This window comes from Seriola aureovittata, chromosome 18 (assembly GCF_021018895.1).
Source record: "Seriola aureovittata isolate HTS-2021-v1 ecotype China chromosome 18, ASM2101889v1, whole genome shotgun sequence".
NCBI classification, from domain to species: Eukaryota; Metazoa; Chordata; class Actinopteri; order Carangiformes; family Carangidae; genus Seriola; species Seriola aureovittata.
In genome coordinates, this window is record NC_079381.1 from 25,029,289 (window position 1) to 25,042,347 (window position 13,059).

The 13,059-nt window shown below is 45.8% G+C and overlaps 2 protein-coding genes across 3 annotated transcripts; one reads left to right on the forward strand and one right to left on the reverse strand.

Annotated features, from left to right (window-relative positions):
* On the reverse strand, nucleotides 1-12,108 carry ythdc1 (YTH N6-methyladenosine RNA binding protein C1). 2 transcript variants are annotated; one of them, XM_056402978.1, is made up of 16 exons: nucleotides 11,646-12,108; nucleotides 8,709-8,810; nucleotides 8,305-8,603; nucleotides 7,852-8,215; nucleotides 7,433-7,495; nucleotides 7,248-7,342; nucleotides 6,889-6,997; nucleotides 6,653-6,770; nucleotides 4,749-4,833; nucleotides 4,515-4,669; nucleotides 2,316-2,395; nucleotides 1,924-1,960; nucleotides 1,568-1,607; nucleotides 1,398-1,463; nucleotides 1,122-1,313; nucleotides 1-1,026 (listed from the first exon to the last, which is right to left on the reverse strand). In XM_056402978.1, exons 1-16 carry the CDS (start codon nucleotides 11,671-11,673, stop codon nucleotides 838-840), a joined length of 2,022 nt encoding a protein of 673 aa, XP_056258953.1. In that variant the 5' UTR covers nucleotides 11,674-12,108; the 3' UTR covers nucleotides 1-837. The 2 variants fall into 2 exon arrangements, with proteins under 2 accessions (XP_056258953.1, XP_056258952.1); XM_056402977.1 differs by having other exon boundaries at nucleotides 7,813-8,215.
* Nucleotides 12,109-12,302: 194 nt separating this feature from the next.
* ufc1 (ubiquitin-fold modifier conjugating enzyme 1) lies at nucleotides 12,303-13,054 on the forward strand. Its single transcript, XM_056402984.1, has one exon. It carries the CDS (start codon nucleotides 12,455-12,457, stop codon nucleotides 12,968-12,970), a length of 516 nt encoding a protein of 171 aa, XP_056258959.1. The 5' UTR covers nucleotides 12,303-12,454; the 3' UTR covers nucleotides 12,971-13,054.
* Nucleotides 13,055-13,059: the final 5 nt, after the last annotated feature.

A 13,059-nucleotide genomic window follows, 5' to 3' on the forward strand; every position in this document is an offset into this window, starting at 1 on the left:
TCAGTCAAATTTCAGGCTTTTATTTTGTACAAAAACAAGCACAGGCTCCACCTCCTCCGTTGTCAAACGGCAAACAAAGTTTTTACCGTCAAATGTTACATTAGCACTGAGAGTGAACACGGGAGGTTTGGTCATCACAGTCACAACCAATCAGAGAAGGAAACAGGAAACTTTTACTTTTAAAACAAAACAGAAGCAGAATTTCTCTCCAGCTGGAAGCGACCCCAAGCTGAACTAAATAAACTACTACATATGAAGTGATTGTTTATTTTTTCATGTTAATAAACCTGAAAACAAAAATAAATAAACATCCTGAACAAGTTTTTATTTAACATAAAAAATAAAAATAAAAATGGTTCAAAGTGATTTGAAACGAGTTTAATTTGAAGGATTTTACAGGAAATACTGTCCATCCTTTCACAATAAAACAAACAATGATTGGAGAGATGTTTAAAAAGTTGTTGTGACGACCCCTCAGAAGGCAGCAACCCTCATGTCGAAACCTCTGGACTAAACACTGAAACATCAAACACAGATCTCGTTTCATTTGGTTTAATTAACATGTGGAGCAGAAACATGTGATGCAGCCGTGTGACAGGCATGTCTGGTGATGATGTCACAGGATCTTCAAAGTAAGAGTTTTGACCAAACTCACCAGATTTTTATTCTTAGGTTTTCGGGTTTTTTTTTTATTTTATTCACATAAAAACTGATGATGTCATCAAGTAACTCATTTTTGTTTTCATAATTTTCAACAAAAACAGGAAACCAGCCAAAACCACAGCTGACTGTCAAAGTAAACCCCCCTGCAGGCTGACAGGAAGTGACATCATCAGATCACCTGCGGTACCGCCCCCTCTCTTTGTCTCTCTCCCTCTCCCTGTCTCTGTCCCTTGCTCGCTCTCGCTCTCTCTCACGACGTGGTCCACCGCGCTCACGCTCCCGCTGACGCTCGCGCTCACGCCGGCTGCTCACCACTGCCTGTGTCCGCCTCAGGAAGTCATCCACACGCATGTCGTAGTCATGCTGCATGATGGGGGAAAAAAACACGAGAAGACATCAGACCCATCCCTTATCAATAAGTTTGATCAGACTTTTGATCTACAGAATGACAAACTGACTGGGCTGGAGGTGAAGGCACGGTGTTGCGGCACTCTCTGCTTGTCTCTGAAGCGAGGGGGCGGAGCCTCATGTGGTGGCAGGGGGGGGTGGTGGTGGTGGTGGTAGGCCTGGTGAGGAGGTGGAGGGGGGTGGCTGTGGTGGTAGTAGGGGGGATGATGGGGTGGCGGTTGCTCCACACCGGGGTACGCTGCCTGATGACAATCACATCACATCATTAGTGTCTCTCATCAATAACCTGATTCCATCAGGACAGAGGATCAACAACAGAGTCGTACCAGAGTTTGCCAGGGAGCCGGAGGACCCACGCTGTGGTGATAATCCCTCATGTAGTCATTATAGGACTGAAACGCACAGGTAAACACAGGTGAACACACCTGATGCTGAGGCCAACACCTCAGGGTGATAAATGAAGCTAAGCTAACAAGCCAAGACATTTGGGACTCACCCCGTTGAGGAAAACATCTCGTCTGACGCTGGAGAAACGTCTGAAAACAAACAGTTAAAATCAAACTAATTTCTGTTGTCGATAAATCACATGTTAACAGCATGTTGTCAATAAAGTTATTTTCTGTGGTTTTAATCTGGTGAACTCCTGATATTGCTTTCTCTAAACTTAAAAAATACAATTTAACAGAATTTCAAAATAAAGGTTCCTTAGTCAGACATTTCCTGTTCTTGCTCATCCGTCCTTCATATTTTCAGTAAATTAAACCGTTTTAATTTTAACACGTTTGTCATGTGTTGGTGATGAATGCTGCTGTAGCTCCGCCCCCTCCAGGTGAGTGATGAGGTGTATCTCACCTGTCCACCGGCTGGTTACGAAGGTCTTGGATGAATCCTGAAAGTGAAACAGATCTGTGAAATCTTTTCAGTTTGTTTGTCGGCAGCGATTCAAGGAAAATGTCCAGAATCCAGTCGACACAAAAATTCATTTAAAATAACAAAAAACAAAAACAAAACACTTTGAAAACAATCAACAAAAAAAAAACACATTTCATAAAAAAAAAAGTGTGTGTGTGTATATATATATATATATATATATATATATATATATATATATACACACACACACATATATAAAACAAACAGAACTAAATTAGATTTTTAATAAAGTTTTGAAATGTGTTTAAAGCATTTCTGGGACGTTTCACTGAAACATTGAAACCGAAGCTGCAGCTTCTCAGATTAACGACCTGCTCGCTGGCTGAAGTCCGGCGGACCGTCAGCTCGCGGCCGCTTCCTGCCGTGGAGGTCGTACTCTTCAGGTCGACGCCTACGTAAACAAGTCAACAAGTAAGACACACGCAGCCGCACAAATACACACACACACACACACACACACAAAAAAACTCAAATTCAAACAGAAAAACTAATTTCTACTAAAACTAGGTCTGAGTCTCCAGGTGAGTCACAGGTGAACGCCTGTGACGCTTTACATCTAAGCTCAACTTCATGACCAGTCCAGTTGTCATCTGTCAGTTTTTACTTGTCCAATAAAGGTTTTGCGTTTTTTCTGGACCAGGTCTCTGGGGGGGTCAAGGCGGTCACCAGGGTCGAGGCAGTCTCCAGGGTCTCTGGGGATCTCGGCGGTGTCTGGGGGTCAAGGCAGTCTCTGTGGTTAAGGGGGTCTCTGGGGGTCAAGGCAGTCTCTGTGGTTAAGGGGGTCTCTGGGGGTCAAGGCAGTCTCTGTGGTTAGGAGGGTCTCTGGGGGTCAAGGCAGTCTCTGTGGTTAGGGGGGTCTCTGGGGGTCAAGGCAGTCTCTGTGGTTAAGGGGGTCTCTGGGGGGTCTCTGGTGGTTGAGCTGGTCTCTGGGGGGGTCGAGGCCATGTCTGGGGGATTGAGGGGGTTGCAGGGGTGTCTGGGGTCTCTGGGGGTTGAGGCAGTCTCTGAGGGGTCAAGGGGGTCCCTGGGGGGGGTGGGGGGTTAGGTTGGGGGGGGGGGGGGGGGTCGAGGGGCTGACCGTTAGTAAAAACTGATTCACTGTTCAACGGACAGAAACATTTTGACAGATTTGTGTCACACACACAACAATTAAAAAAACAAACAAAGAAGAAGAACCTCAAAGGAACAACATACCGCTTGTGTTGTAAATGTGGGAGGGGCTGTTTGTTTGTTTGTCAACAACACTTTTATAAAAAAAAAACAGTTTTTCTCCTCATCAGTCCATGTTAAAGGCTTTTTTTTTTTTTTAAAAACCCTCTTATTTTGAAAAGGTGGAGGGGGGTGATGATGATGATGATGATGGTGCAGTCCTGTCAATCAATACACAAAGCCCCGCCCACTCATCCCAGCCCGCCCCCTCCAGACCAGCAACAGTCCTTCAGACAGAAGCGACAGATTTTCAGGTCGTCGCTCCGTCGTCTCCTCCCTCCTCTTCTCCTCCACACACACACTTTATATTCAGTTCATAAGACCGACACACACACACACACACGTTAACAACCAGCTCTCAGTCCTGATTCAGTGTGTGTGTGTACTGGGGGAGGAGGGGGAGGGGGATGGGGGGGTATATAACTGTCCTTCATGGAGGGGGCGGGTCATCATTTTTTCAGTCCAAAAGGATTTTATTTTTTTAAGTAGTCCATCTTTTCCTTCATGTATCTCTGAAATTTTACCTTATTTGACCAGTGAAGAAGCCCCACCCCCTCAGACATCCCACACCCTCTCATGGGATATAGTCCAGATGCCCCACCCCCTGATTGACCAACCTGCATCACCTTGTCAAAGACCAGAAACAGTCCGCTGGGAGCTCACAGTCCCTCACTTTCTCTCTCTCTCTCTTTCTGTTTAAGTTCTACCTCGCTCGCCCCCCTCCCTCCGTCAGTCCAGCCAGTGACGCTCATCCTTTTTTGCTTTTATTCTGAAAGGGTCAGCCACAGTCCAGCTAAAAGCCAAATATTTAGATTTTTTAAAATTCCGAAGTACGAAACTCCTGCAAAGAAAAAGAGCTTCAAAGAGAAATTCAGCAACAACAAACTTTAAAACTCTTGGTTGCCGAGTTTAAAACAGAAAGCAAAACACTACAAATTATGTTTCATTGACAAAAGGAGAAATTAATAAAATTAAAATGTTGCTTAACTTAAGCTAAAATAAAGACAAGAATTTAAGACTTAAACTAGACTTTGATAACGACCATCGCCCCAGGAGGACTTTAACTTCCTGCCTGACTTTCAGACTTCAACCACAGACGCAGAGGCGTAGCTCCGGTGGAAAGCTCCAGACTGGAAAAACCACAACAACCACCATAGAACCAGCAACGCTAGCTACGGGATAGCTAGCCACTGGCTAAAGGCAGCGGCGGTCTCCGTTGTCCGGCAGCAGGTGGCGCCGTGGTCGCAGCAGGAGAAGAAGAAGAACAGGAAGCGGGAGGAGGAGCTTGGTGATTGGCTAACCTTCCCGGTTCGCGTTGAGGCGGTCGGCCTCGAGGCCGGGGCTCCGATGGTGTCCGGCGTTTATGACGAACGCGACGAGCAACCTGGTGGACATCCACGCTCTCGTCCAATGGGAAAAGGGCACATAGCTGAGCGCCGACGTCTGGTTGGATCTCCTGAAAATGATTCAACAGTTTAAACAAAATATTAGAAAAAACTTGTAGATTAAAACAGGAAGTGAAGCAGTGAGCTCACCTGTCCATCACGTCCGATTTTGACGGGCTTATGTTCGTTCCAGGGGTTGGACAGGTGAGCCGTCTTAGTGAAAGGAAGTTCCCTCCTGCAAACAACAACACCTGTGTGTTACACCTCATCTGACTGGAGAACAGTTAAAATAAATTCATCAACACATTTCACACACTGCGAGCAACTCTCGCTCCTTGGACCAAAGTTCACTGGAGGACACAGGTCAGCTCCATCAGGCACCAGATCCAGCACCTGTTAGGAGCTGCATGCTGGTAGGACACTTGAAGACGCTCCCATCTTACTTCAGATGGTTGATCCTTGGCTGCCGTGCAGGACACAACCAAGTTTGGTCCAGATTACATGCAGACTATAGTTTTCCTCAGGTGTGTGGCAGCGGCTCTCTTGCCCCTGCATGAAGATCCTGCCATACCTGGACGACTGGCTGATCACCATCCAGGTCTCTGGCGATCCAGGACACAGCTGGTCTCACGGTCGATTTCGAGGAAAACTCCTGACTCCTCTCAGAGCTCGAACTTCATCACTATCAAGTCTGTCCATCCCTGCAGCGCAGGGACGACACGTTCTCCAGCTCCTTCCCCTCTTCTAAAGGCAGGTCGTTGCTGTTTATCCAGTTCCTGTGCCTCTTGGTCAAAATGACGGCAGCTTCAACCATTGGACTTACTGTCTCTGCGCCCTCTGCAAAGATGGCCTGGACACCAAGTGGCACAGGAGGCTCAGAGTGTCACGGGAGTACCTCCTCGCTCTGGCACTACGGAGGGAGAAGTCTTACATGAAGAGGGGTGTTGTTGGATGCCAGCCTCTTGGGTTGAGGCGGAGTGTGGTAGAACAGGGCTGCCCAGGGGCAATGGTCTGCAAAGGACCATGCAGACCGTCCCCACTTCCTGCTGTACCTGAGGGGGAAGCATGTACTTGTTCGGTCAGACAATGCCTTGACTGTATACCAAATCAACCACCAGGGGGCACAATATCAGCACGGTTACTGAGGGCATCCCGGGACATGCTGACATGGGTGGCCCTGAGGCTGACCAGCTTGCAGTACGCATTTACTGGGAGAGAGGAACCAGGCTGCAGACTTGTTCTCCCGTCTCCACCAGGAGAGTGGGGACTCCATCCAGAGGTGGCACACACCATCTGGGGTCTTTTCAGCAGGGCAGAGATGGATCTCTTTGCCTCTGATGCATTGCCCCACTGCCCCCTCTGGTTCTTCTTGATGGAGAAGACCAGTCCTTCCTTTATACCTTCCAACCAGACTATTCAGTTGGTACAGTTTAATCCCGCACTGTGAAATGGGGAGATGTCGAGGTTGTCATGTCCACTCATGGCCAGCCCCGAGGGGAGAGCACCTCGAGGCCACATGAGCCGCAGCCTCGCCGAGTGCATTCTTTATGTTCGTCAAGCTGAATGTCGACACCCCACCGCCTCTGGACATGGTTCTGCCGAGTTCCTCTGCGTCTACACTGTGAGGTACGTACTCAGGATTTTGTCGTTACTTTGTTGGTACTGGTCATCCAGTGCTTAGAGCTCCTTGGTGAGGAAGGATGAAGTAGAACGAAAGTTACGTATGCAACTACAGTTCTATGACTCCTGGAAGACCTCCAGAGCTTTCAGTCAGAAGATTCTGTAATTACAGATTCCCTGATGACACTGGAAGATACTCCCCCTCTCAGGTTATCCAGAGTCACGGGTGACATTGTTGGTATAAAATACTCGACCTGCGTGTACGTAAGACGCCTCCAACACTCCTCCAGGATTCACAGAACTGTAGTTACATGTGCAACTTTCGTTTTGGTCCCAGGTGAGAGGCCAGGGATCCACAACAGAAAAGGAATGGCTGGACAAACTGGGCCCATATATTCTAAGTGTTGACCCACTTGTATTTTGTTGTTGTTTACCTGCAGAGCCAGTCGATCTTAAAGACTCCGCCCAGCATCTTGGCGTTCATGCCAGCAGGAAGAACCCAGTGGATCGGAGATCCACCATGATGAGACTCTGAAGCCAAACGAGCAAAACCTACAGACAAGCAGACGAAACAAAGGAATTTAAAACTTTAAAATATGTTGACGGAGAAATTTGATGTTCCAGTAACATTGATCATATGATAAAAATCAATTGAGTAAATGATTATTACCTTGGAATTTGCCACTCTCCCTGACAGAGAAGACGAGGACAACACTCCGAGCTGAACGGAAAGCGGCATTGAGCTTCTTCTCATTCACCGGCAGCGTCGACCACACGCCCTGAATATCATTAACATATCATAAACTCATCTTTCAACATTACAGACAGGTGTGTGTCTATATGACCTGACATAGACAGGTGTGTGTCCACAGGTGGACTCCAATCAAGGTGTAGAAACATCAGAGATTAATTTCAGTTTGTGAAATTGTCTAAACTGTTGACGACGTTTAAACCTTTCTGAATCAGCTGTTCCTGAAACTGTGATGTCAACAACACTAATTAAAAACCTGTCAACGTCAGCTAGTGTACCTTCGCTTTAGCCAGGGAAACGTTTTCATGGTTGTTGCTCTTGATGAGGAAGAAGCGAGCATCTCGCAGGATGTAACGCAGCTTACTGGTCGGATCTACAGGAACACAGGAGGAGTAATCTGATAACTAACAGGAAACTAAAAGGATTTCTCAGTGTAATAACTGGACATGAAAACATCGCTTACTCTCCATCCCTTTGCGAACAGCTCGGACTGACGACGACAACTTCTCCTGCTTCTTCTCTGAACCTTTTCAAGATAAAAGCGCAAACAGAAAACTTTATTTTAATAACGGCTTTCATTAAAAACATTCACACAATTCTACTGCAGAAAATCCAGCGAAAAACAAAAAATTATACTAGGGCAGAAAATCATCATAAAAAACTCATTAATCTGAAATGTATTTCATTAATAATAATTTTGTATTTAGAGGTAAACTCCTTATTGGCTCATTATATTAATTAATCCACAGGAAACAGGTGACGATGACAAGCTACAGGTAAAAAAAAAAATTGAGGACACGAGAACCGGAGAAAGCAGAAAGTTTTTGTTGTTGTCATGGTTACCTGAAGCCTCGGAGGCGGAGCCCGAGTGAGCCGACTCACCATCGTCTGAGAAACTGACAGAGGAGGCGGAGCGTGAGTCACCAGCCTCGCTCCGAGTGTCGTAGTCGTTACCCTCGCCACCACCACGTCGCTCGTACTCCTCCTCTTCCTCCTCCTCTTCCTCCTTTTCTCCTTCCTCCTCTTCCTCCTCTTCCTCCTCCTCTTCCTCCATGCCTTCCTCTTCTTCCTCTTCCTCTTCCTCCTCTTCCTGATCTTCCTCTTCCTCCTCCTCTACATGGGAAGCTGCGGGGGAGGAGCTTCCTGACCCCTGCTCTGAGCCATACTCTGCTGCTGCCTCATCCTCTGATTGGTTGTCCTCCTCATGGGGGGAGGGGCTTGCGCGCCGCTCGTCACGCCGCAACTTCTGAAGACCAGACAGGAAATGAATGTGATTGGCTGAGAGAGCGAAGTAGTGTGTATGTATGTGTACTACAGTAATGGTAGCATCAGTACCTGGCTCAGACTCTCCAGGCCTCTCTGGGAGTCACGGCGCCGTGTGTCCTCTCCTCCACGGCTCCTGGTTGCCTCTCGGGCCCCTCGCCGCCCCTTTCTCTCCTCGTAGTATTCGTGTCGATAGCCGGTGGTGGCGTTTCGACCACGGGGGCTCGACGCCGACTTCTTAGAAGAGGAGACGACAGGCGGGCCTGGGGCTCTCTTATTGGTGGACGACGATCTGGAGGGGGCGTGGCCTGACGAGGGGCGGAGCCTCTTAAGATCATGGCTGTCAGAGCGCTCGCTCTTCCTCTTTGTTCCTGACAGACAGAAGGATTTAGATGTGATACAGGACAACAGCAGGTGTTTGTATGATCCACTGGTTTCAGAGGCCGGACCAGTAGAACAACCAGTAACACCAGTACCTTTCTTGTCGCTGACGTCTCGCTCACTCTCAGGGTTGTACAGCTCGTCATCCTGGTCTGGAGCTTCAGTCAGAATATCCTCCAGCACGTTCAGTTCTCCATCTGAAACAACAACTTTATTTAAACTTTATTTAAATGTTGGATCAGGACACAGAGGTTTGACTTCAGTGTTTTTATTTGTTGTGGTTTCTTTTCTCTGTAATTTTAGATATTTGTAGTTTTATATAAAAACTGTGCCTCTGAAGAGTCAGTGGAGGAGATGAACTAGGTTCAGAACTAGTATGGTTCACTTCACTGACATCATTGTTTTTATAATTGACAGTTACTTTTCAAACAAAAGAACAGTAAACAGCAGGAAACACCAGGCCTGTACTACGAAGCAAGTTCAACATACCCCGGATAACATTTAGTTATCTGGCTTGACTGAACCTAACATTGACGTCCTGTTAACCTGTACGACGAAGCTGCTTATCAACGGGCTCAGTTAACCCTGGGTTTACCTGTCCGGTTACAAGCTGCTTCATGTGAAAGAGGCGGAGTTGTGATTTATAAGCAACACTGTCTGAACCATGAATGAAGTTTTTAATATGATATGAGAAGACACGCTGACACCTGCAGATAAATTCAGTTATATTAGATTAGATTAACTTTATTAATCCCACAACTGGGAAATTCATTTACCACAGCAGAAAATAAACATCTATAGAATAAACATCTATGGAAATATACATCAAAAATACACCAAATATACACAAATAAATACAATATACACAATACACACGATATGTACATGAAAAAGTGCCAGTTTGCACATGGTGAGGAAGAGCAGGAGTTGTGGAGTCTGACCTCTCCTTTTTACAGCGAGGATGTAATATGTTGTAAATAAGTGCATGAATTATCATCACGTTTGAGTATTTTTGCTCTTCAGTCTGATGATGAACAAACTGTTATGAACATGTGATGCAGATAAAACAGTTAAAGTTAATGTCAGACTGTTTCTGCAGAGAGGAGAAAAAGAAAAGAGGAGAGGAAGAAAAGAGGAGAGGAGTAGTTCATGTCTGACGAGTCAGACCGATTAAAATGTTCATTTATAATCATGCAAATAAGTAGTTGGCCCCGGTTCGAATCCCGAATCAGACGACCCTTTACTGCATGTCATTTCCCCTCTCTTTGCCTGCCCATTTCCTGTCTCTCTCTACTGTGCTATCAATAAAAGCATAAAAAATATATATACTTAAAATAATCATGCAAATAATTAACAGTGTGTGGCTGATTGTTCTAATCAAAGACATCAGAGGTTTAGTTTTTATTTCCCTTCATGGTCACAGTCTCCTCAGCTCTTCTGAGCTGCAGTGATGGAGAGTAAAAGCTTCATCACTGTCAGGAATCCTATCAGATTAAAGAATCTTTGTTCAATTAAAATGAAGCTATAATAGTTATTATATATTTATTTAGTGATAAACTCTCTGTGAATTATTTAGAAGCTTAGTATTACAACCAGAGTGGACACATGGAAAGACCCAAACAGGAAAACTATTACACTGATTTATATGTTATATCTACTGCTCGTTATTATTGATCACTTTATAGTAAAGTCTTTTGATCTGATCCTCTGAAGTTAACCTGCGGCGGAGCAGGTTAGGAGTTCAGCATCAGTTACCATGGTGATTTAACCCGATAACAAATGAACCACCGTCATAGGACTGAAAACCCAAAGTTAAACCTGACGTTACCTCGATAACCTCAAATCTTACTTCGTAGTACAGGCCTCTGCTCTGTCTAATGACGTCTTCAGGATGTCTTGTTTTGTCCAAGCCACAGTTGAAACCCAAACATTTTCTTTCAGAAACCACCACAGCCTCACATCAAGAAGCTGAATCACCATCGACTTGGTAACTAATGGACTGTGATCAGTCTGGCTGGGCTGTGTTTACAGGTTGTTTCTATGCGACGCAGGGGTTGTTGCTCATTACATGTGTCAGTAAATATAACGGTGTTCCACGTCTCTGTGTTGTTTCTATCATTTTATTACAGACTGTGTCCGGCTGAACCGACACTCGGTCAATTTAACATCTAACAACGTCTGTCTGCGACTGCCCGACTGATGTCACTTCCTGCAGCCAATCAAAACTTGTTGACTAAGACTCTTCTCGTGGACTAAGGTTAGATTGATGTGAGTGTGTGAATATTGAGGAGGACACAGACTGTAAAACGTCTTCAGCCAAGACAATCATCTTCTGTATATAATGTTCTTTAGTGGATCGTCTGTTAATATCATCGATAAAGTCATAAAATGATAAATGACTTTTCATTTAGACTAATCGATTGGTGGGTTGGTGGATCTGTAGAAAAAGATATGAACCTGAATCCAGTACATCCACATTTACAGGCTGAAGTAAAACTATGATTTACATGTGATCTCTTTGTAAAGTGTCACGATATTAGCAGTTTAATAAATCAGCACTGGTGTTTAACAGGTTCAGGGGAGATTCAACTGCATCAATCCACTGTGATGTTTATTTCCCGTTTGCTTTATTATGACGTCATTAACCAATCACAACCTGGTTGATGCGAACACAGCATGGATCAGAACAACTCTGCGTCAGGTTACATTTGAGTTAAAGTGAGTGAAACAGCAGAATCAGATTTCTAAACGGACTCTGATGTCGTGGCTCCACACAGCGGGGAGGCGTTAGCCGCCGACGCTAACAAGCATGATCACTGAGAGAGAGGAGACGCTAACCGGCTGCTGGTAACAAACTAAACACGTTAACTAGTCAACAGTCACCAATTAACGTAATCGGCCATAACTTATCAATACACCTATCCATTATTGATTCTCAACTGAACGGACCAAGTATCAACAGAACAAAGATAGCACATATGCTAAAGCTAACAGCTAACTGTGGCTGAGTAAGAAACCTGCTAGCGCCTCACCTTTGTCCTCGCGCCGGTCGGCCGCCATCACCGCCGCTGTGACGTACTGAGGTAACTGCGGGCAAACCGGGTTTTAGTTTGAATTAAAGACAAAATTATAATCAGAAAAACAGATTTAGAGCAGCTGAAAGAGCAAATGGCGGACGGTCTGTTGTTGAAGCTTCTTGTTCTTCCTTTGTCAGATCTAGCGTCAAGTGTTACTACCGCCACCTTCTGGACCGGGGCACCTCACACACCTGGCTTTACATTTTATTGCACAAATAACAGCAGCAACAAACGGCGCAAGAGGGAATATGTCGTCACAGTGACTAAGAATATTACAGACAATATCAAAGATTAATTTTAGTGTTTTTCTACGTTTGGTTTTACTGCCTCGGTCTGTTTTACAACAATAACATGGATAATGGCCGTAGAGGAACAAACTAGTTGAATTGTTTTGTGTAAAATAAATCAGATACAAATAACCTCAGTTGTTTTTTCAGGATTTTTTTTCATGTAGTTTCTAGGAAACATTTGAACTTACTGACTTACGTCATGATTGACACGTTGTAGAATGATTTTTATTGGATAGATAACTATAAACAACAGTCAGGGCATCCATTGCAGCTGAACGTTTGGAAGGTTTTCTTTTGAAAAACCTGTAGAGGAAATTATTCGTGTTGTTGACTCGGAACAGCTTCTGTATGGCGTCAGACCGGAAGTCCACGTCAGTCCTGAGACAAGAACTGCATTTTGACTGAAACCCAGACTGGACCTGTTTTATTTAACGCCGTGTTAAACAAGAACTTTTCTTTTCTTCTGGAGTCCAAATGGCGGACGAGGCCACGCGCAGGGCCGTGTCGCAGATACCGTTGCTGAAGACGCAGGCCGGACCGCGAGACCGCACGCTGTGGCCGCAGCGGCTGAAGGAGGAGTACCAGGCTCTGATCCAGTTCGTGGAGCAAAACAAGGCAGCTGATAACGACTGGTTCCGTCTGGAGTCCAACGCGGACGGCACGCGATGGACCGGTACTTGTTGGTTCATCCACGAGCTGCTGCGCTACGAGTTCCGGCTGGAGTTCGACATCCCGGTGACGTATCCAAACACGGCGCCAGAGGTGGCGGTCCCGGAGTTGGACGGGAAGACCGCTAAGATGTACCGCGGCGGGAAGATCTGCCTTACCGAGCACTTCGCGCCGCTTTGGGCCCGGAACGCGCCGCGCTTTGGCCTAGCGCACCTGATGGCTCTGGGACTTGGACCGTGGCTCGCCGTGGAGATCCCGGACCTGATCAGTAAGGGGCTCGTACTTCACAAGGAGCGGCAGCGCGAGGAGTCGGCGGAGTGACGTCCCTTGACGGAACAATAAACTTACAAACTTGTGACAGAACTGTTTGTGTTTGGTTTAAAGTAAAACTGAAGAAAAAATGTACAGTC

Bases quoted from the DNA above. Each gene is read 5' to 3' on its own strand.
- ythdc1 (XM_056402977.1), bottom strand. From the start codon at position 11,673: ATGGCGGCCGACCGGCGCGAGGACAAAG. The intron at 8,811-11,645 runs GTGAGGCGCTAG...TTGTTGTTTCAG, and splicing joins CGACCGGCGCGAGGACAAAG to ATGGAGAACTGAACGTGCTG. The intron at 1,464-1,567 runs GTGAGTCCCAAA...TGTGCGTTTCAG, and splicing joins GAGATGTTTTCCTCAACGGG to TCCTATAATGACTACATGAG.
- ufc1 (XM_056402984.1), top strand. From the start codon at position 12,455: ATGGCGGACGAGGCCACGCGCAGGGCCGTGTCGCAGATACCGTTGCTG.